Source organism: Spodoptera frugiperda, chromosome 11 (assembly GCF_023101765.2).
Source record: "Spodoptera frugiperda isolate SF20-4 chromosome 11, AGI-APGP_CSIRO_Sfru_2.0, whole genome shotgun sequence".
NCBI classification, from domain to species: domain Eukaryota; kingdom Metazoa; phylum Arthropoda; class Insecta; order Lepidoptera; family Noctuidae; genus Spodoptera; species Spodoptera frugiperda.
In genome coordinates, this window is record NC_064222.1 from 2928159 (window position 1) to 2952407 (window position 24249).

At 35.9% G+C, this 24249-nt stretch overlaps 4 protein-coding genes across 10 annotated transcripts; 2 read left to right on the forward strand and 2 right to left on the reverse strand.

Moving 5' to 3' along the window:
* The first annotated feature begins 845 nt into the window (after positions 1–845).
* Positions 846–3836, forward strand: LOC118275045 (uncharacterized). Its single transcript, XM_050696769.1, has 9 exons — positions 846–1029; positions 1099–1252; positions 1642–1852; positions 2468–2877; positions 2946–3008; positions 3091–3153; positions 3233–3313; positions 3384–3443; positions 3519–3836. Exons 1-9 carry the CDS (start codon positions 962–964, stop codon positions 3651–3653), a joined length of 1245 nt encoding a protein of 414 aa, XP_050552726.1. The 5' UTR covers positions 846–961; the 3' UTR covers positions 3654–3836.
* Positions 3837–4320: 484 nt separating this feature from the next.
* On the reverse strand, positions 4321–8514 carry LOC118274846 (farnesol dehydrogenase-like). Its single transcript, XM_050696768.1, has 7 exons — positions 8349–8514; positions 6686–6818; positions 6410–6575; positions 6016–6157; positions 5355–5484; positions 4861–4995; positions 4321–4653 (listed from the first exon to the last, which is right to left on the reverse strand). The coding sequence occupies exons 2-7, from the start codon at positions 6815–6817 to the stop codon at positions 4609–4611; spliced, it is 750 nt and encodes a 249-aa protein (XP_050552725.1). The 5' UTR covers position 6818; positions 8349–8514; the 3' UTR covers positions 4321–4608.
* A 1483-nt stretch (positions 8515–9997) lies between these two features.
* On the reverse strand, positions 9998–18670 carry LOC118275014 (zinc finger protein 879). Of its 4 annotated transcripts, none has more exons than XM_050696767.1 (10): positions 18496–18670; positions 17800–17928; positions 17014–17086; positions 16784–16878; positions 16282–16371; positions 14875–14993; positions 14325–14479; positions 13681–13823; positions 13143–13187; positions 9998–13058 (listed from the first exon to the last, which is right to left on the reverse strand). In XM_050696767.1, exons 1-10 carry the CDS (start codon positions 18529–18531, stop codon positions 12990–12992), a joined length of 954 nt encoding a protein of 317 aa, XP_050552724.1. In that variant the 5' UTR covers positions 18532–18670; the 3' UTR covers positions 9998–12989. The 4 variants fall into 4 exon arrangements, with proteins under 4 accessions (XP_050552724.1, XP_050552723.1, XP_050552722.1 ...); XM_050696766.1 differs by having other exon boundaries at positions 17014–17089; XM_050696765.1 differs by having other exon boundaries at positions 17014–17098.
* Positions 18671–18944: 274 nt separating this feature from the next.
* On the forward strand, positions 18945–24197 carry LOC118274441 (5'-AMP-activated protein kinase catalytic subunit alpha-2-like). 4 transcript variants are annotated; one of them, XM_035591910.2, is made up of 7 exons: positions 18945–19422; positions 19546–19851; positions 20275–20574; positions 21295–21490; positions 21908–22016; positions 22330–22449; positions 22709–24197. In XM_035591910.2, exons 1-7 carry the CDS (start codon positions 19168–19170, stop codon positions 22962–22964), a joined length of 1542 nt encoding a protein of 513 aa, XP_035447803.1. In that variant the 5' UTR covers positions 18945–19167; the 3' UTR covers positions 22965–24197. The 4 variants fall into 4 exon arrangements, with proteins under 4 accessions (XP_035447803.1, XP_035447802.1, XP_035447804.1 ...); XM_035591909.2 differs by having other exon boundaries at positions 18947–19422; positions 20275–20583; positions 21911–22016; XM_035591911.2 differs by having other exon boundaries at positions 18947–19422; positions 21911–22016.
* Positions 24198–24249: the final 52 nt, after the last annotated feature.

Consider the following 24249-nt stretch of genomic DNA (forward strand, 5'->3'; position numbering starts at 1 on the left):
TCTCTATCTTTGAAATTCGCCTAAGAATCAGGGCACATGGGAATCCACGTGCCCTTATAATAAATGGATACCTGAATGAACATTCATGATACCTGAATGAACAGTCAGGTATCCATTTATTATAAGGGATGAATATGCCATTTATTGATTGGTAAAAATTAAATCATGAAACTCAAACAAAACAATACTTGACAAAAATACTAACAGTGTTATGAATTAAAGGGGTAGGCTTAACAACAACCCCGAAGCTACGGACAACATAACAGGTTAACGGGGCTCCAGCTCAAAGCTGGACAAGAAACGGGTTGATTTTTAATCAGTAAGAGTCTGATGCCCGAATACTCAAACGCTACTCAATATTAAGACGCTCTCAAATGTAGTTCTGTCACTATCAATTCTTTATAAAATGACAGAGATAGCACGATATTTAAGTACAACTTAAAATTGAGTAGCGTTTGAGTATTCGGGCGTGATACTCTCTGTCGCCTCACCCAAGGCGGGAAAATACATTAAATGATTTCGCCCCGTAAAAAAAAAGTTAGTAGCAGCCTGTATCTACCGACAGGAACCAAGTTTTGTTATAAAGTTATTCCTTGCGACGTGCAACCGACCAATAAGTGAATGTTTACTGTTTCGACCACATCTAGTCAAAAAGGTACCGTGATTCTTATTTTATTGAATTCTAGTAAAAAGTTCCTTATTACAGTACCTATTATAAAACATATATAAGAATTTGAGGATTTGTTTAAGATTATTTTCCATCTTGTAAGTTTCTGAGAATTTAAGGACATACAAAACTGAAATTAAATTATTTGTTTAAAATTATATTATGTCCGTTGTCATCTTCCTGAAGAGTCCTTCACTATAAATAACACGAAACTTACATTACTACATTGCGTCAACCAAATTCAACCATCTTCATTAGCTATCATTAGTAAAAATAAACTCATTAATTTCACAAATGTATCTACTTACTAATTATGATATAATTGCGACTAGTACTACAGCATTCTTGTCCATTGATTTCAGGTATATATATTTAATGGGCAATGAATAACTGATATTATTTATTAAGTTACATCGCTGGTGTCATTTCAGTGTACGTTGTGAAGTTGTGAAAATGGTGCGCCGTAGTTTTGCAGTTATTTTGATTGTTTCCCTGTTCTGTAACGCATTCTGCGTGCCAGCTGTGGGATACAGAAGGCGACGGGGACCCGAAGATAATAGCATCGTTATACCCGTCACCGAAATTGTAAGTTCATTTGTTTTATTTAAACACTTTTTGACTGAACTTGTGTTTTGTTTCAAACTGCATTGAATTCCAATCATGAGTTTATTTTATCCTAAATTAAACTAAAAATCAGTTGGTAATTGTATAAGAGGCTGCGTGATATCGCCGCGTCTGCGCACGCTGCTCATGATGAAGAGTCCCTCTGTGACTTGAAACTAGTAGAACTTTTCTCCATTAATATACGTGTTTTTTAGTTAATTGAGTATGTCTCACGATAGTTTATTATATTATCCTGTCGGTTCTATAATCTACCACAGTTTAATTCGGTTCTTAACTTTTCCGAAAATTCTCAATCGCGGCATCTAGAGTTGAAACATTCAACGAAATCTAAACTCAAATTTCCTTTGCAGAGTGACGATACAGCTCCGATTATAGTTTCAACATCGAGCTCTACTTCAGTATCAGTAAGCCCCAACGATGATGACGACGATGACGATGATGATGACTTTGGAACACCCAGTCAAGGAACCTCAAGTGGAGGTGGTGGCAGCAACTTGTTTAGTTTGCTGAACCTCGCCACTTCTCTCATGCCTGCGTCCGGGTCTGGTGGCAATACCAACCGTAAGTGTCCCTTCCATAAATTCAAACTCGCGATATTCCAAATCATATGCAATTGCTTTCTTCTTCGTTTTCTTGACGGGCTGCATTGATTTTCTGGTTATTCTTTATCATTATGTTGTCTCTATGAATCCGCATGCGCGTTACTGATTGGTGGTGCGCTATATTTAAGCTTTTATTATAATAAATATTTAAATTTAGAAAATTATTTGGAAGGCTTTTTCTAAAATATTTCCTCGTCTAATTTTATCGGGATTTGCTAACTTTGAACGGTGATTAAAAACCACGTCTCAAGCGACACTGCAAAAAAATTAAATGCACTTGTACACAAACCTATTATGCATCCTTGCACTTTCTGTAATGCACTGTCTGACGTCTTAAGTTCACGCACACAGTCAAGGCTTTTTACTTTCGGTTTCTGCCGCGCACCTAGATAGTGGTTTGTTGAAACATGTTGTGATGCACTGGTACTGGATATTTGCACCGCCACATATTATGTATACTTCACATTCAAGGTAAGTTCACTATTATTTTTATTTTTGCACTTTATATAATTTTAATTTTATGAAGTATCGAAGTATCTCAATGTACGAAGTAAAACCAGAAATAGTAAACAAGAGTTAAACTTCCAGGTGAAAAATAACAACAAAATCGTTAAAAAGTTAATACAGGACTTTATACGAATAAATCGTAATCAAATCAAACTGGTACAGAGACGTAAAGACGTTGCAGACAATGTTATAGATATCGACTACACAGATATAAAACCTCCTCCGTTACAAAAACTTGAAGAACTTGATGAAGCTGATGACGATGAGAGTGGTGACAGTGACTCTGAAGGCTCCGATGAGGATAACGGTGCAGAGGAGAGTGTGGAGAAAGAGAGTAATGAAAATAGAGAATCTAAACAAGATTCTACTTCAGCTAGTGACGCTGATGATGATGATAATGACTCGGATTACGATGAGCCACCTGAAGGAGATGGTCAGGGAGGTGGAATACTAGGTCTCCTTGCCGGATTAAGTGGCGTAAGTCTTAATGAAATGTAAATAAATAGAAATATCAGCTTTAAGACTAAATTAAACATTTTCAACAGGACGGTGATTCTGATCTGGGATCTTTATTAGCGACTGTGGGTGGAATTGTGGCCAACTTGAGCGTAAGTTTTGAAGAGAAGATGAAAATAATATCTATGGCATAAGTCCTGTCCAGTTAGATACTAATATTGAGAGAATTTTCAGGGAGATGGTATCGATGTAAACGCTTTAATAGCAACAGGGTTGGGTCTTTTCGTTGGCTTACTGGTAAGTGTAGATTTAACGACTCAAAAATAGTTATTTTTTATGGAACTGATTATAGAAGACTTGTAATTTATATTTGTAGTCTGAAGGCAATCAGAATCCTGGAGAAATAATCGGCGAATATCTTCTGACGTCACTTGACACTATCACAGGAGGGGGAGCGGTGAGTGTTCGTGCAATATTTAAATTAAGAATCGAGGAACGTTTTGTTGAATTCTCATTTTGTTTTTCAGCAAAACAATGGCGCATTCTTTGGCAAGTTCTTGTCCACGTTAATAAAAGGGACGAGTGCGGTGAGAACAATTTTAAATCCGGAAAATATTTAAAAAATAATGGAACGTGTCACTAAATTAGTGATAATGTTGTAGGCTGGTGATCCTGATGCGTCAGGCTCTAGTGAAGATGGCCCCAAGATGGCGGACTCAGCTGGCTTCTTTGCCAGCCTACTGATGGGACTACTCGGAGAAATGTCGAAAACTAGTTCTGGAAGCAGTTGGCGATAGAAAAAATAAATTAAATTAAATTAATGAATTTTAGAATAATAAGGAAATGTTAATACCCAGTTTAAAGTGACAATAGATTTTTATTCTGTGTAAAGTGTAAAAAAGAAGACATTATTAACAATTTTTAATTTTTATTTATTTTTTAGGGAACTAAAATATATTTAGGGAACTAATCGTTGAATTACTCCCCCACTAATGTGTGGGTGTAGTGTACACATCTATGTGATTGTTTGATGATCTAATTTATTGTTACTTTATTACATACATTATGTAGTTTATTTATATAGCAGTATAAATGTTTAGGTAGAAAATGTTGAATAGGTAATAAAAAACAAACTTACTTAAAATAATTATTTATTTCGATTCCATTTTAGGTGAACAATGTAAGTATAAAATGTGCAAAGTGCTCTTAAAAAAAACAATACAAATAAAAGTAAAAAATACTGTATAATATATTAAATGGTTTGTATAATGTTACGGGGTCTCCTACCACAGGCATAAATTGCTTAAAAGGAGTCCCCCAACCACGATTACAAGGTTTAAACCAATGTATTATAAAAAAAAAACCGTGACATCGCACATAAAGGCTTTACAAAAATATAATATGTTGCTTTCTTTTTCACTCGGTTTTTTTTACTTATTAATTATATATTTTTTTACATCAATGTTTTCCAGTTTTTAACCTGTTCAAAAGTTTACAGACCAATGGTAAACTATGCAACCTAACTTTTTATTTATGTCAATTTTTTTTTTTTTATAGGAGCAAACGGAATCTTCTACGCAGCCAGCAGTGTCCCCGCTTTGGACGCTTAAGATGTCAATACTCCGATCTATACTTCAATTCGCCACCAGTATGATGGGCATCGCATCATCAGCCTTCGCCAACTCGTCTTACTAGTCTTAAGCCTAAATGTTCTAGCGCAGTGCCATATGTTATAGTCAATAACCTATTTATTCACAACCTCCTTTCAGTGACTGGCGTTATTGTGAGCTCGTTTATCTGTAAATAAAAAAAATAGTTTTTAATTTACCTTTGATTGTTTCTGTTTTGTCCCCTAAATTAGTAGAAGGAGCAAAAGATTACTTAGCTTCTCCAAAACACTTAAAGACAAAAACCCAATACATATTTCCAATGGACCCGAAATTGATGCCATTACATTATACCATATTAAGTCGGGTAAAGAAAACTGAATGCCTGCATACTAACATTGACGGTGGGTGGCGTAGAGAGTATGTAGAGACACGCATCAGCGATGTCCTTGGGGCGCAGCGCGGGCATCGCGTCCGACGCGTTCTCAGCCACCACGTTCAGGCTCGTGTTCACCAAGCCGGGGGATACGCTCTGAGGAAACGAAAAGAAAGAAATTAAATTTATTTAACAGAGCACATATGGTACACTACATTTAACATACGTAAATACGCAAAAATCTATGTAAAAAGAAGAATGGTACAACAATTGATGGTATCATCAATTGTGTGCCCCAAAGCCTGTCTGCACCAAATAAGTCCAGTAACCAGTTCAATAATAATACCATCCTCTTCTCCTCTCAATCTCGAGAGGAGTAGTTATACAACTTTCATCATCTTTAGCTAAGAAAGTCCCTAATATTATTATTTTCCTTTTTGGGAGAGTCCAGATGCACCCCTTTGATGTCTGTAGCGTGCGTAGCTAGTGGTGGCAACCCTGGGTGTTCAACTTACGGTAACTTTGATTTTATTCTTATGGTCAGCCAGCTCGTTCAGCAGGCCGGCAGTGAAGCCAGTGATTCCATACTTGGAGCTCGTGTACACGTTGAACTTCGACGACATCGGCACGTAATGGCCGGCAATACTGGAAGCACGCAAAGTGCGCCATCTTAGATCGAGCAAATTATTGACATGCGAGGTCATTGACTCGCCTGCGCTGACCGCAACATATTTTTTTAGCGAAACAGATTGTTATGAACTTTTTTTACTTTCAACTGCGGATACTTTTTACTGTTGTTGATAAATTAAGTTCCGCACATTTCTGGTTTTGGTAATTTTTTGTGCTTTGCATTTCAGCTAGGAAGTAATTGCACTCAGTTGAATTAAGTAGACAGATGTTGTTATTGTTACATTTTCACAATGTTTTTGCACTTAGAGACTGTGCATAAGAAATTTCCCGCGATTTCTTCCACCTTTATTTACCTACTGGAGATATGTTAAGAACAACCAATCAAATTAACGAACCCGATATGTATGTTAATATTAATTTTAATCTGAATATAACGGTAGGTCAGGATAGAAGCCGTAACCACCGTTATTAAGGCAACAAAATAAACGAAATGCAAAAATTCCAATAATTTAGGACATTATTAAAAACCAGTTGGTTTATAAATACCTGTTAATGTTGATCACATGTCCGTCGAATTTATTGCATATCATCGACGCGATGGCATGCCTGGCGCACAATATGGGGCCTTTCAAGTTTGTGTCGAGGATCGCTATGATGTCCTTCTCGCTTATCATGTCGTTGCCCGCATCTGTAATGACATAGAACATATTTATGACATCGGTGAGCCTAGTAGTCGCAAGTATGGCTGAAGAACGAACTCTCGATTTAGCATTTCCGATTAATGACATGATCAGAAACAAATGCAATGGAAATTCCAGGTACTTAGGGTTAGTACCCTACCTGTACCTTCTTATATTCTTAGATGCTGAAAATAAACAGCGACCAAGATAAATAGAGATCGAAAACGTGGAAAGACTCGAAACAAAGTTCCAATAGTTACCTGTAATCCCACCAGTAACGAAGATACCGGCGTTATTGACCAGTATATGGACGCAGCCGAAGTTCTCACCAATCCATTTGAACGTGGCAGCCACTTCTTCAGCACTCGACACGTCGCAGCGACGACCTGTTATGCAGCCCGTACCAGTCACTTGGCTTTTCAAGGCCTAGTTGCAAACAAAACAATATGAAATAGAAAATAACGTATAATTCAACATAATAATCTCTCGTCTTCATAAATCTCTAATCAAGATGAAAAATAAACTCTAAATCTCACTTCAATAGCTTCAGTTCTCCTTGCAAGGCCGATGACATTGATGCCGGCGTTCGCAAAGCCCACAGCGATGCCTGATCCAATGCCTGAGCTCGCACCAGTCACCACAGCTGTCTTGCCGATCCAGCGGTCCATGCTGCAGCAACAATATAAGTGCAAAGGTTTATGAGACGCTACAGCTTGCTTACGAGAGTGATTGTCCGTTGTTCGACTAGTTTCAAGCCACGACATAAAAAAGAAGGTAAGTTAAGTACGTACCTACCTTAGGTACCTTTTTTATGACAGGGGAAATCTTCAAAAGCCGACTAGCTTTCTAGAAATAAAAGACTAGGGAGTGTGGAATTTTTACCTCACTAAGACGACCCCAGTGGCCACCCCAAAACCTGTAAGGGACACCGAGTCCTCTTAATAGACCTGAGCCCCCACGGACCTTTAGGTACCTAGAGATTAATCGTAACATTGTCTATGTCTAGGTAGCTATCTAATCGTCTATGTAACAAGTACTTAGTTATAGTCTACCTAACCTACATAAATACTTAATTTACAAGGCCTAGATTCAATGCAATGTTATTCTATATTGTTAACTCGTCTAACCCGTGTGTGGGGGCACGGCAGTGCCCCCGCCAAGTCGAGCAAACAATAGCGGCACGGCCGTACCATCCTTTTCTCGAATACATTCAGGCCAATTTCGACCGCCTATAACTTCGTTGTGGATAAAACAAGAAGCCTGAATTGAAAATGAAATAGATTGACTTGGCCATCGCTTGAACAAACTTTTGTTGACATTTCTCGTATTATATTGTAGTCTAATTCATGATTACAAATTACGATGGTCTCTGGCATGATTACTTGCGATGGCCAAGTCGATCTATTTTATTTAAAATGCAAAATAAATGTAACATTGATAATGATAACCATTTACATAATAACTTAAGACAGAAGGTCCTTTAAATAGGGACTAAATAAAATAACCGACTTGGTATTACATGGATCTCACAACTTTTTACGGTAGGAAAACTGAGGTGCGAGACTTGGACTTTTTTACAGAATGTTTTTGATAGTATAGGTTTGTTTTCTTAATAGCACTTCTTATAGTGGATTCTGTGTTGAAGACTATTGCAGGGTAAATAATCACCCTCTCGGGTATGGCGGAGAGCCGAAATTGGCGCTACTGGCAGTTTACAAACTTTCCTCTCGTTCACCGAATTGTCGCACATAGAAATAATCTGAGAATGTATCCGCTTAAGTTGCTTCTTAAAATCATTAATTTCCAATAATACTTTCCAAAATTTCAAGACATGTCGGTGTCAATTTGATTACAATTTGGCGACGTATGACAGCTTTACAAATACTCTTAAAAATATACAAGCAAAGGTAATTTATAAGGCAAACTCAAAATTGGCTATAAGCCTACTTAGGTTCTTATTATTACTAAGGTACTTTCTAATGAAAATAATACCTAATATTCCAGATAGTCATCTACCAGATCTATCTTTATAAAAAAATCATTATGATTTGTTAATTAGTTTTTTCTTGAAAGAGTACCTAACGAACATTCATGGATATATCTTTCGCATTTTCATGAAGATTTAAATCTAAATAGCGAAACAAGCAAACAATAAATAAATAAATTAAGTCTATAAATAAATTAAGACATAGTACTTACATGTTTCCCTTGCTTTGTTTAAGTTTTTACACAGACTTTGACACTAATTTCCAAGAGACCGTTCAATGCCGCTGAGCCGAGCAGAATGATTCGCAATCAATTCGAAAGCCTCAGATACTCAGATACCGTAATATAGAAAAGGCCCAATATTCAATTAAATGCGAGCGGAGTAGCCAATTCGGGTTTGTATTTTAGGTATTAAACTATACACACGCATACCTAACTCAATGAATATTAGGTACAACGGAACCCATCACCTATTTTTAATCAATTTCGACACATAATATTATAGAAGCAAAGGCAATTTTGTATGTTCTGAGACACATTTATAATACCTAGAGGCAAGCCTACTACCTATTGCTATAATATACAAGTGCAAGATCATCCAGACTCATACTTTGCCCGACCCGCGAATGAAAAAAGTAAAATGAAGCCTTGCTTGTCAGACCTTTTACCTTGCTCGGTAGCCTCATTAACAGTTAGAAGCAGTCGGAAAAGACATTGTCAATGTTCCCATGTGTTGAATCACGTGTGGTGTTGTTTGTGATATTTATTTTAAAAACAATTTTCTACCTTGTAGTAGGATATGAAAACGGGTCTTCGACCTTGAAACGGTAACAACATCGAAGTTCATTTACCTCATGTTTATCAATAATGTAGATATCGAAGAAAATAAAATTGATAATGAAAAAATACACTCACTTGTTTCTGTACCTGCATTAAGATTATACAATCAATACAAAACTGTCTGAGTTAGATAAGAAACTGATATCTAGGTACCTAGACATCAGTTTCGTAATATCTCATAATACATAAGATAAAAATATGTAAGTAAATAGATAACTTTATACTTTACTTTACTTTTGGTTTTGTGGGGCTTAGTATATTGTAATGTAATTTATATGGAAGATGAATAAATAAATAATAATAATTACAGGTAAGTACATCGTTGTTGACTCCTTTTTTGCAACCGACTAGGAATTCCTCCTACATTGTGACTGCGTTTACAAACATTTCACACAATAATCAGTAAATGACAAAGTTTAAGTGCGGGAAACAAAAATATTCCTCTAAATTAACAAAATAATCACGGTTTACTCACGTGCCTTATTGGAATATAAAAAAATTAAGAAATATTATCAATTATAAAACTATTCCTCTAGGTAAGTACTTCCGACTTCACTAAAGCGCTCGACCTCGTGCCCTTTTACTTGTGCAGCGCAGTGAGTGGCTAATTGCACGGCTGTTTCGGCAAGGTTCTGTTTTTTTAGGTAAACAATGCAAGTATATACGTTTGTACGTACATAGTTATGTAGTATATTGTAGGCACTAGACAATTTTTGGTGTTTTAATGTATTGTCAAGTTAATACATGCTGCGTTCACTGCTGATTAAAATTTTGGTAGGTGTATTGGACAAATTAATAACGACTTCCGATTTTTTTTCTATCAGTACTTGATTTGTTGGTTCATTCACGCCGGCCAATCAGAGCGCCGAACCCACCCTCGTTTGGTTTTCTTTTAACGTAAAGCAATCTCGTACTGGGGGTACAGATGAAACTAATGTAGCGTGAGATATTAATAGATTAGTGGGTCACCTGTTGAGCAAAAACAGAGTATCCCCCTTCTCTGTCAACACAAATAAAAAACGTTGTATACTTGCATATTTTATTACCGTAATTATTTGTATGTTAATAAAAAATCTCCGACATGGTGACACTTAACAAGGCTAAATATATTGAAATGGTCGACTATCATACAACACGCGGCTTGCGTCGACAATAGTCGAGCCGACTCTGACACACTCATAGGAACATTTGCACCTTATCCTAACGCGATATATCTCTATCGGGCGTGTGTTCATCACCCGTGTATCAGCTGTAGGTACTATACAGAATAGAATCAGGCTTTATTTTGCGGAAATCCATGCTACACTAACAATATATTAGATTTTAGGTTTTAAATTCGCTTATTTGCGCCCTCCTGCATGCAAGTCATGTGTGTGTTTTTTATGTTGCACTTCTGCTGCATGAGAATTTAAATGCGGGTGGGAGGACAGTGTTGCACATGGCATGTTAAAAATATATCTATAAGCGGAATTAAAACTAAAATTCTAATGTATTGTTACTGTATCAGCTGTACTGTTGGTACAAGATATATGGTCCATATAAGAAATAAAGTTATTACTGCTGACCAACACTGTTTAGCATTAGTACGGGGACAAAAACCTTGCCTTGACACAAATAAAAATCTAATTTTGTCCAGCCATAAATTACTACCATATATCACTCTAATATTTTCATTGTAAACTAACTAAGAAAGGAAAAGAAAGGATGGATGAAAACAGATTTACGAAAGAAGTATACAAGGCAAATATGAGTGGGACCGTCGGTAGAGGGCGCCCCAGACGGACATATAGCGACCAGATTGGCGATATATTAAAAAAGGGTCAAATTAAAAGTACCTTTAACCGACGAGCATGCATGAAAAGACTGATGACTGTTGATGAAGCGAAAGAAGTGTGTAAGAACCGTGGCAATTGGCGTTCCATTGTCTCTGCCTACCCCCATGGGAGACAGGCGTGAGGTTATGTATGTATGTATGTACTATTCATTCAGGTTCGAGCTTGCATTAACTACAGGTTTGATGATAATTTTATCTTTTACTTTTACAGAACATACAGAAAGGTAAATTCATAAAATAAATGTATTACACCGACTTGAAACTAGAAAATAATCAAAATCAGTTATAAAACCTATAACAGCCGATACACGGGTAATTGATATCACACGTAAGATCTACGATAAGCTTACATCTACCATAGCTAGCGAGGAAATAACACCTCGACCTCTCTTGTAAATAAAATTCTATAGACCGCAAACAAAACTGGTCTGGGGTCAAATTTCTGTGTCGTAAATAAATTTATTCTTAATTTACTAATTGCATTTATAATTTTTAATCTCGTGCGTCTCGCTATGGCTGCAATATGCTTATCGAAAATAAACTACCCACAACAAATCATCGAATACAATATTATAGAACCTGGGGATAAATAATGCACATCGACTTTTGGAAAGAGACAATTTTGTGTGATATTACGATCATTTAACTGTACAAAATGTTTTTTTTTTCGATCTAATTTTAATTCAAGGAGAGTGATTCGACTAGTTTGAGCGGCTCATAATCATGAGAGAGACCTCTGACTTTCTTTCGGCATATCTTCTCAGAGTATTCCGTTAGGAAATCCCGACCTAATCTAGATTTTTATTAATAATTTTTGACATTGTAAGTGCTCTTTTGTAGCCTATTTACAGAAAATAAATTCATTTCATTTCATTTCATGAGCAGTATACGTGGCGATTTGGTCGATTGTCTTCTTCCAAATGTCGATGTGCAATATTTATCGCCAGGTACTGTTCTAAATTTTCAGTCGTACAAACTTATCAAATCCAACAAAGTGTCACAATAAAGCGTGCAAATATAAATGTAAAGTATAAATGAAGTCAAAACTAATACTTAAACCGAAACTCGAAACAAATATTATAATTTATAATACTGGAAAATACTTGATTACACTTTTAAGTCAAACAAAAATAATATATAATGGCAATTTCAATCTCCGCATCACAGTCTTTTACACAACGGATTTTAATAATAAAAATAAAAGCAAAGTATAAAGTACTTATACATAAAGTATATGTATATTCTGTCTATCAACTATTTATATATAGACATTTACAAACTACGGCTTGGAAGTGAAAAATAAAATATTGAAAGTTAATACTTATCCTAATGTAACAAACGATATTATAAAGTTGTTACAATAAATTGCACTTATTTATTATCACTTAACATTATTATTTATATCTGTAGATTTTTCATTATTCTTAATAATTTTACATATTTTTGAGAATCATGTTTTCGTGCAAATAATAACATTTTGCTATCACTACTTCGCTGTACTTATAAAATATTTCCCACTCTAAATAAAAATTGCATAAACCGTTTTATAATCTGTAACTAAATATTTGTTTAAGAATGTAAATAATATATTTGTGTATAATAGAAATGTATAACGTAATTAATGCAAAACGATCGTAATTTTTATATAGAATTCATACAATAAAAAATTACGTCGCAGCATATTTTGTATTTAGATAGATTGACCGATATCACGCGGTGGGTTCGGAGTAAAACAAAACCGAATATCAACCTTATTGAAAATACAATAAATGCTCTTTCTCTCTAACACTCATGTTCCTTCTTTACCGTTCCCCGCCCCACCGCGATAAATTTCTATATAAATTACGTCATACAACAAAAAAACGATGGAATACACCAGTACCACAAAAATAGACCTGTAATAACACAAGTCGAAAGTAAAATTTAAGTACAAATGATAATAATAATTAGTACAAAGCATATCTCCTTACCTAGTTGGCCCTAACTTAGAGAAATACAACAATGTCCCGACTCCGCGTCAACATTTACACCATAGGTTTGTTCAGACAGGCTGACGAGATCTTAATCGAAAATGCATTTTATTGCTTGCGAAATAAAGTAGTTATTTGATGTGAAGGTATGTAATGTACCTACGTCACAAGTCTGAACAGACGCCTACATGTTGCACTTACTAAAGTATTTCACTGGAATAAACTCTGCACTTTTAACTTGGGCAAGTATTGTGGCTGGGAGGATTTCCTTATTTTTACCTGCAATAAAATAAAACCGTTTATTGTAAATACTTTGATTTAATATACTATCAATTATGAATATTGATAAAACCATATACATACTTCATGGTAATCTTCCTCCTTAATTTCCAACGGGTCTTTCATCATCTGAAAACAAATAACAAAATATTCAGAACATATTGAATGCATGCGCAAAGATAAAGTTATGCGCAAACCGATTGTTCAATTTGCGCAACAACTCTTATGGTCCGTAAATACTTAATACAATACAATAATATAAAAAGGAAGAAATGACAGAGTGTTGTGTGAGGGATGGTGATGATAACAATAGGCTAGTTTCCTACTAGTCAAATTCAATACTATTTTCGAAACGTCAAAAACGATATTTTCTATAAACTTTGTATGAAAAACTCTATTATGACGGCATCAGAATTTTTACGTCAAATAGCAGACTTATTTCTAGTAGTGTGATTATTTTTGAATATTTTATTATATTAAAAAGTTGTAATAACTTATTTTTGACCCAGTTATCATCCCTATTATTGAATAAATAGTGTCTGCCAAATGAGGTGAATATGGAAAAATAACTGTAGTAAAGCCAGTAAAGCTTTCCCAGCAGTAGAGTAGTATGGTGGTGTACCTTGGGCGGGCGTCCCCTGCGCGGCGGGTGCGCGGCGTGCGCGAGGACCCGCAGCTGGTGCTCCCGCAGCAGGTGCTCCGTGTGCTCGCGGGCCGACGGCAGCCGCGCGCCGCACGACGAGAACACGCACGAGTACTCCGTCTCTGCACAGTGTAAACAGTCTCTGTACAGTGTGTCTCAGTGTAAACAGGTTTATTGTAAACTAAAGCTAAAATTTTTGTAAGTACTGGAACAGCATTATCTTATTACATTACTGTCTTATTAATAGATTATTAAAAAACTCAGCCTCTGTTACAATATTCACTGCACCTATACCACTCGAGTTAAGGCTTTTGAGAATAAAAAACAACAGGTTGTGTGTGTGGATGCGATGATAAATTATTTGCTAATTGTCTGAAGATTACTAAAACCTTTTTATGTGGTATACCATTCAACATCTTATTATAATGAGGACTACGATCTTTGTGGACATCGGCTGAGATGTAGCATTACGACTTGTTTGTCCAATCACAAGCTATCAAAAATGAATTGAAACTAGAAAATTATCTAAATACGTAACAAAAATTAGTTCTCACTAGCGCTCCTAACTATGAATAATTACGCGGTATTCAGATTTAATTCGATTATACATAATATGTACTTACTGTCGTGGTCGTCCGTGTCGGCGCTAGTGTTATGTTGTTGCGCCGTGTGTCGCTGTAGCAGGCGGTGGTTGGCGAAGCTCAGGCCGCAGACCGTACAGCTGGCGCGCCGCGACTCGCTGCGACCCGGGCTCTTCAGCTCAGAGTGCACCTCGCGTCTGTTACGAATAAAATTATCGTAAACTCACAAGAATCTGGACGTTATTTAGGGAGACAGGAACACTTAAATGTGTGTGTTCGTTCACCTAGCAGTAGAAGTATTGATGACAATAATTTATAGTAATGTTTCGTCGAAATATTTCAACTCATTTATCTCATGATACAATTAAAATAACTTAGTTCCATTCTTTTTACCTAACTGTTAGGTACAAAGGAGGGTTATGTCACTATGTTAGCTATTTTTAGAATCTCTACCCTAACAATAATGAATATTTATAGTTGCAAAAAAGAAAGGGTGCTTAATTTACCGGGATTATAAGGAGATCTATCAGTAACTAGTATAAACAAATATTAGGTAGTAGCATTGTTGTAATTATCCGTTATTATAGCAGACCTGTGCATATACATGTGGTTACGTTGCTGGAACTGCTCCCCACAGACGGTGCAGTCGTACGTCGCCTCCACTGGGCGACCGTTCAGGTGACGCTTGCGATGCTGGTTCAGATTTGTTACCTACAATGTTATAATTTCATTTTTAATTCAATATTTATATTGTAGATCAAGTGATAATATTTCCTTCCGCTATTAGGCATAATATGAATCTTATATCTAGCACATCTTATAAGTAGACTCCTTCATGGGGAGTGCCCAACTGTGTAAAAAGGTTGCTTATGGGCAAGCATCCTCCATTGTGAGCTACTTACCAACAGACGAGATAGATAGTAGCAGCAAATAAAATTAAAAATAAAGGAATGGCTAAACCAAAGTATGGACGTCGTAACCCGTACAAATAAATATTGTTTTCTGTATAAATATGGTACCTAGCAATAAATAAAGCCGCATAATTAAAAATTGATATTTTGTAATTAAGAAGGTCCAGAAACTTGGCATATCTGCGCAATCCTGAAAATAAAGTAGCGTTCCTACGTCAAACAACGTTACAAAAACTTCAAACCACAACATTGCTGTGAACTTTTATCAAGGCGTTTTGATGTACCTGAGCCGAAAGTTATTTATATATGAGGTAGATAGGTAAACAATTCTGCTTATACTAGATAATGAACACAAAGTAACCAAGGACAGACACAAAATATATAGTAAGATTGTGCAATCTTATACAAAATATATATTTTGTGTCGATCAAAACATTTACAATTATTTGGTTTCAGAAAAAAGTCATTATATTACCGTTATTAAAAATTGATGTTCGTTTAATTATTTCGATTTGATTTTCGGGGAAACTAATGTCCTAATAATAGCTTGCAGTACCTACTTCCGTGTTGTCATGTCAAACCACAACAGAAAAAATCAATTATGAAACTTATTTTTGTTAATTTTTGTTCACCAAGTTATAAGAATTAGTTAAACATAAAATAATTCATAAGTGAATATTTAAATGATACGGGTATTATTATATACGGGTAGTATTCTTGTTATTATGCCTGGGTCAGTCATTTAGCCATCTCCTTTGATATGAGTTCTATATTATTATGACTGCCCCGTTGGTCGAGTGGTCGCAAGTGCGACTGCCGAACAAGGGGTCTCGGGTTCGATTCCCAGGTCGGGCAAAGTATTACTGGGCTTTTTTCGGATTTAAGAAAATTTATCGGTAGTAGCACGGAGTCTGGAATTGTGTCCAGTATATGACAATAGGCTAATAGGGAGTGCTATTACATGGGACCTACAAAACAAATGGTGAAAAGTGGGTGTACATTGTATAGCGGCATTACGTGTCCAATGTGCACCTCTGCCTCCCCTTTGGGGATAAAAGGCGCGACGATGCTTACTATATTCTTATTACCTGTGCATACGCCTTATTGCATCCGGGTTCTGGGCACACAAACGGTCGCTCGCCAGTGTGCAATCTCACATGGTTATTCAGATTCGTAACCTGCCGAAATACAAAATTAAAAGTTAAAAATTAAATAACTTGCTTCTAAGACGTTGAAAAAATGTAATGTTTTATCCTTATTTACTTTGTAAAATGTTCTAGCTTTGACTTCGTTTCACTTCAAACGAAAAAACAAAACGCATTCGTTTCGTTTTTATAAGTAAGACGCCGTTTGAAGATACAGACGAAAAAAAAACGAAATGAATTCTGCAGCAATCACGTCTTTATTACATTTAAAAAAAGGAACTAGAAATATTCTCGAATCTGTGTTTTTTTAGTCAGAACAAATGCTTTTCCGGTTTTATATCTAAAAGTTATAACAGTTTTAGATTAGATGATACTTTTTCTTATTAAATTGCAGTCTCGTTCTTAAAGATTTGCATACAAATAAATAGCTGTGTATAGTACATACCTGAGTGAAAGCCTTCCCACATTCGGAACATTTAAAGGGTCGCTCATTCGTGTGGATGCGGAGGTGCGCCCTTAAATTGTTCGACTGGGAGAATGCTGGAATACAAAATGTAATATTTGAGATTGCTTATTCTTCGCAACATTTGAAAAACTCACTAGGAGAATTCCAAAATATGAGCAATGTACCACCAAAATGTTTTATCAGTATAATATGGTTAAATGAATGCTCACCTTTATTGCAGTAAGTGCATACGAAGCGTCTCTCCGCACGATGGTTGCGCAAGTGATTTTGTAGCTGCATGTTCTTCTGAAAAGACTTGTGGCAGAGGCCACAATACAATGATGATTCATTGTTTTCCTGCAAGGTTCAAACATGTAGCTGTTAGCTACACTTGGGACTCCTCATTAAATGCAATAACTCAAAAAAGTGCCACTAACAAATCTTACTTTATGTTGTGCAAAAATAAGCTCTTTAACAAAAACAATAAAGCAGATAATAGAGTAACTTCATAGAAACTACCACTTAGATTTCAGACTTGCTCAAATTAGTTGATTGCAAAGTAAACAAAAAAGGTTTCACTAAGTTTGAAACTCTTAATGTAAGTAACTAAATTTTTCTACAGCCATGTACATACTTTTTCAATATCTATCTAAAGATCGAACTAAATATGTAACAATATTTAGGTACTAGATAATAATTGTATTAAAAAGAGTACTAAAATAAAACTAAAGTAAAAGAAAACAACTAATAAAAACTACTTCAACTAGAAAATTGGTTATAGATTGTGTTATTCAAAAAATTATCATAATTTTGAAGACAGTTGTTATGTTTTTCCTCAAATGCTTGTAATAGGTAATGAGCTCATGTATATTGGAAGTATTTGTTGTGTGTACATGTCTTTCTAGATTATGCAAAGTGTTAACAAATATCAGATAACATGAATATGACCTCTCTAGTCTCTTGCATCAATGTGCAATATACTTATGAGTGTTATATTAAATAATTTTGATAAAAACCTCTTCGGTGTTGCTGGAGGTCTGTGGTACTGTCTGATCCGTGCCATTCTCTCCAATAGTAATCTCAGGCACTAATGGCTGGCACTTGAAGCATGCATATATTCCATCCTTCCCCGTTTCAAACAGTTGCTGTAAAAAAACAATAAAAATTTTATTCACAAAGTTATGACTTGTTACTTTTTTGTAACTTTTTGGTGCATTCAATAAAACTAGAATTATACATAAAGCCTCATAGTACACATAGCTATACGCCGGTCAAATTTTCCAAGCCTTTTAAATAAAATAGAATAAACAAGTTTTTATGTATGTGAATATCTATAAACTGCAATGCTATTATTATTTATCTGATATGCTTGTGGTACCTACGGCATATGCCAAGGTTCACTATTCAAGTACATAAAAAAGGATCACTGTTGTTTTTTACACTGCGCTGAGCCAGACGTAAAAAAACACTCGGAGCGACAAAAAATATAAAAAAAAATACGCGGGCAGGTTTCGAATGTCAAGTTTTTTCCCATTTGTGCTTAGTCTTCTACAATATTCCAATTCATTCAATTACAAAATGTATGCTTTGTGAAAACGAAAGCAGCTCAAATGTCCAGGGACGTTATTTTTATAACAATCTCATAAAGAAAACAAAAAAATATTGATGTTATATTTCGAGACGACGCATAAAATAAGTAAACAGATACTTACAACCGCAGGTTTAAGACAAATCCCACATTTGTCCATAGCGGACGAACACTATAACACTAAATAAATCAAATTAATTAACAAAATTGCTGATATTTATTTTAAAAAAGCAGCCCTCGGTGGCTCTCTCTCTGAAAAATCACAGGGCGGGTCGGGAGCGGGGAGTGCGGAGGGAGCGGCAAAAGACATAAACTCATAGACAATAATAAAATATTTACTTATTGTTTATGATTGATTAAAATATTTCTTTCTAAATATTTTTTTGAAAATGCTTTACTAGCAAAATCTGAATATGAAATATGAACAGAACTTTAAGGATTACATTGATTTATTAATTTTAAAATTGGCAGTAGTAGCAGCGTATATTCTCTTCAAGTGCCTATACGTTCAGTGTAAAAGAACCTTTAGGTTACAGAATTTTCTTATTTGACATTTTTGACGTTTATATTCATTCCCATTCGAAATTGTTCACCATTCATTCAAAATTGCTACTACTCGAAGAAATACGAAATTATCGTGTTTTAATATTTCGAACTGCGTATTTTTATTTACTATGCTTTTTGTTATGTTTTAACAAAATCAAGACAACTTTATAATCGTTATATTTACATAGTTTTATATGCCCATGTAAAGGGCTTTGTTGATAATAAGTGTTTACTATTATTTTTGTGAAAGATGGCAGAGAAGATTGTCATAACCAGTGGCAACCAGCCCATTGTAAAGATAGGGCACTACACGCTGGGAGCTACTCTTGGCGTTGGTACCTTCGGCAAGGTGAAGATCGGGGAGCACCAGCTGACCAAACACAAGGTCGCCGTGAAGATTCTGAACAGACAGAAGATAAAGAGCCTCGATGTCGTGGGGAAGATCAGACGCGAGATACAGAACCTTAAGTTGTTCAGACACCCGCATATTATCAAACTGTACCAGGTATGGAGCTACATGCGTGATAATGTCGCTTGACCTTGAACAAGTCACTTGACTTGTATAGTTTACATTTGTTCTTCCTGTAACATGAAAACATGTTTGTGTACCTACCATATATTTTTCCAGGTGATATCCACTCCAACTGACATATTCATGATAATGGAATATGTGTCTGGTGGTGAGCTGTTTGACTACATAGTAAAGAGAGGCAAGCTCCAAGAGCATGAGGCCAGGAGATTTTTCCAACAGATTATATCAGGTGTGGACTATTGCCATAGACACATGATAGTGCACAGAGACCTCAAGCCTGAGAACCTCCTTCTTGACCACAATATGCATGTGAAGATAGCTGACTTTGGACTCTCCAACATGATGATGGATGGAGAATTTTTAAGGACTTCATGTGGATCACCTAATTATGCAGCACCTGAGGTATTGATTATTTATTTTAGCACAATCTGATTTAAAATTTGTTCTGAACATGCTTTCATCATATTATTCAATATTTCTTTGAATATTGACTTGTTTACTAAGAATGGCATATACACATTATTCATATTGTATGTGCTCTACTTAGAAAATATGCAAAATTAGCTATGTAACATTATACACTGCTGATATTATGATGTAAATTCAACACAAGTATACTTAAGTCAATAAATACAAACTCAACAGTAGTTGATACAATATGTATTCCAATATGATACTTATTGGTAAAATAATTTCATATTAGATTTTTTCATATAAGAATATTATTCTAATAAGTAACAAAAACTACCCTTAGTAATGTTTGTCTGAAGAAACATAACATTAAAAACTTTCAGTTATTAAATTTTAACTATTTTATATCCACAGGTTATATCAGGAAAACTATATGCAGGACCAGAAGTGGATGTATGGTCATGTGGAGTTATACTCTATGCCCTGCTCTGTGGAACACTACCATTTGACGATGAACATGTTCCTACACTGTTCAGAAAGATTAAATCTGGCATATTCCCCATACCTGAGTACCTGAACAAGAGTGTAGTTAGTTTGCTGTGTATGATGCTGCAAGTGGATCCAATGAAGAGAGCCTCTATTGAGGATGTGAAAAAACATGAGTGGTTCCAAAAAGACCTGCCAGGGTATCTGTTCCCGTCTCCCGTTGAGCAGGTAATTACAGTATGTAAACCCCAACCTTTTTAATACTAGTTTGTAAGTAGCTTTAGTTGGTCCATGGGTGCAGTTCCATTAAAAAAGGTTTTACTAATTATGGTGTGTTGTTCCTAGGGTCTGGTGTTTGTTTTGCTCCTTTCATTTTTTTCATGAAACTCTTGTCACACATAGTACCAAATTATGATGTTAATGCTTAAAAATAACAGAAAAAGCCAGGATACTCTGTTTCCTCCCTTAAAAAAATGTTTTAGGCCGCTTGTTGTATTGTTTGTGTATAATAGTAAATGTGGAAATGTGTGTGCTCCTCTGTGACCTGTATTTGAATAATGACATTGACACACAAATAAGTGAGTCATCAACCATCACATCACATACATATTCAATCATTCATGCTTTGAAACATTCTTCATATAGAAATAGATTGTTTGCTTAGCCTTTCAGAGATCAAGGCTTCTTTTTTCGCCTTTATTGGTAGAGGAACAGAAAGTTAACAACTATGAGAATTCGAATTCGAAAATCGAGATCATATTTTCTCCAATCGAGAATCTGACCCGAAAACTTAAATCTAGATAGTGATCAGCACATCGTATTATTCTATCCAACACAGTTCGGATGCCTTTGCAATCCGACATTTATAAATTATATTCTATCTTTATTTATCTTTAAAGTAATGACCGAGAACCATTTGATATTACTGTTTGCACTTAATTATTACAGGACAGCAGTGTGATCGACACAGAGGCCATATCTGAAGTGTGCGACAAGTTTGGCGTGAAAGAACATGAAGTCCACAACGCTTTACTGAGTGGAGATCCTCACGACCAACTGGCCATCGCCTACCATCTCATCATAGACAATAAGAGGATCGCTGACGAAGCTGCTAAAGCAGAAATAAAGGATTTCTATGTAGCAAGTAAGGATCATTAATTGTTCTAAGGTCAGTTCATATGTGACGGAACATGCGTCGCGTATCATCGGTCGCGGAACGCCAGAACAGACAAATGTATAGAAAAAGACCGTTCACTTTCAACCGATGATACGTCAGTTGACCGATATACGCTCGACGTATTTTACGACAGATGTTATGATAGAAACTCTAAACCCCAATATTTTATATAACGGTAGACTTTTATCTTAGGGAAAGTCTATACTAATTAGTTCATTAGTATTTCAGTCCAACTCTAGGGACCATAGGAGCTATTTAAAAGTTGAAGAAAAGTGTAATGACTAACCCGCGCATTATGAAAACGTGATAAAATGCTATTATAGTTCAAATACCCCATTACATCAGTTAACATAAGATTAAAATAATTTTTCCAATGTATCCAAGCAGGTAACTCGCCGCCCGCGGCGTCAGAGACGGCGCGCCCCCACCCGGAGCGCATCGCACCACATCCACACCCACAGCAGGACAAAGCGAGAGGGACACCAGTTAAGAGGTCAGAACTTATTATGATCATCTAATTGTACATTTATTAAATTTCCTGAACTAACACTACCAGTCAAGGAAGGCCCTGCGTTAATCTCGGGTTTGTATTATTCGAGTTATTCTATTTTCGGATTTTTTATTCTATGTGGTGTACATTTTAATCTATACCCCTTTAGTATGTGGCATCCCATCAGGGATTAAAAGGAGCGATGTTATATTATTATTAGAAATTATTTTACACTAAACCTGTTGCCTTATTAGTAATCCGATTGCTATAGCCAAAGACAGTATAATTATTTTAAAATATTGTTCTTCCCTTACAGAGCAAAATGGCATTTGGGCATCAGGTCCCAAAGCAAACCGAACGACATCATGCTAGAAGTGTTCCGCGCCATGAAGGCTCTCGATTACGAATGGAAAGTCATCAACCCTTACCACGTAAGGTAAGTGACTGTCATTATTGTCATTCATTATCACTGGTGTCCAATCTTCGTTATATTTGGCGCCACGGTCATAAGCCAACCTATGCGTAACAATAACTTTTTGTGAACCATAATTGCGCTTTATTAGGTGTTCAATTTTAAAATTCAAGTGCCTCACATAAAACTGGTTTTCTGGTTTGCAGTAATAGCCTGGCCTATACGACCAAAATACTTATAATTGAATTTGAATTTACTATGTAAGATTATGATTGTCTTACAGGGTACGCACACTTAATAAAATGACGGAAAAGTACGTGAAGATGTCACTGCAGTTATACCAGGTGGACTACAAGTCTTATTTATTGGACTTTAAGTCTTTGTCTGGGGAAAAGGAAGACTCTGACGAGGAGGCAGCCTCGCCTCTAGTGGCGGCGGCCCCGCCCCCGCCGCCCGCGTCCCCGACGGGCCCCCAAGGACACCACACTATGGAGTTCTTCGAAATGTGTGCCGCCCTCATCATACAGCTAGCGCGGTAATCACTGGTCGCAAGTAATGTGTTAATGTTGAGGGATAAGTTATAGTTAATTGTGATTGTGATTTGTGACGTGTTACCCAGGTTTGGCCGGCTCGAATTAGGTGAAGTCAATTAATTGCGTCCCAATTACATTAAACTCTTGTTATTTGTTTGAGTTGTATCACTTGTTATCTGCGCTCAGCCTTTATTTATTCAAGTGACTTCCCCGACTATTTATTACAGTTACAGTTTTCGGGGAAGTCACATAGAGGCGAGTCAGAACCGCGCTAGACTAGTTCCAGCCAGATAAACCTCGGTGTTACTCTTAGAATATCGCCAGGAACAGATAAATCGAATAAGTATGAACTTGATATTGTTATCTCACAAAAGGTACGAAACGAATGTCTAAATAATTTCAATAAGCAATATTTTGATACACTTACATATTTTAAATTTAGCAAAATAATAATTAATCACTAGTCTTAATTGCCTCGTGCGAGTTTTAATATTGCAAACTAATAAATGGAAGCAATGGGAAACTAATTGAATGTTAACATGTTCCGATATTAATATGGGGTTGTTGTTAAATTATAAGTATTACATGTACAATGAATTTGATGATCTGGAACCTTCCATTGAAATTGTGACTCCAAAGTTTGAAGCATTGTGATACATTATAGAGCGACGCTTTGAGTTCCGAGCGGCCCAGTACGACGATGTCAGTGACAGCGCGGGCACGCCGCGTACTGGCCGGCTCGGTCACCGCGCTGTAGCAAGTTCCACGTTAATATTGTGCTTTATTGAGCCTCGCAGCTCCACGAATGCTTCGCCCTGTCCGCCAGTATGTCGGCGTACTCCGAGCTCACATCGCGCGCTGGTCTGCTCGGAACTTCATTCATGTGATTTTACCAAAGATTACAAATGTTAATTTAAGCAAAACTAGTGCCTTTTTGTAATTACAAGCATAACATAGCTGTTAAAGTTCTCCATAGCTTAAATCTGATCGTTCACATGAAATGAAATGGAATCAAATAGGAGTTGAAGTTATTTACGAGAAGAATGGGATTAGTAGAATAGCTAGGACTTATTAATCCTAATATTTATAGAATAATTGTATGCAACTGAGTATTATTATATAAAATGTTAATTATTTATGTTGTACAGCTTTGAATATATGTATAGTATTGTGCAATTCCAAATTTTACTTCCTTATTTTTTTGAAGTTACTTATTAAAGTCTCCTAGAGATAGCCAAAGATGTTTTATTTCTTTATACAGCAACCAAAAACATTACTTTTCACCAAAACA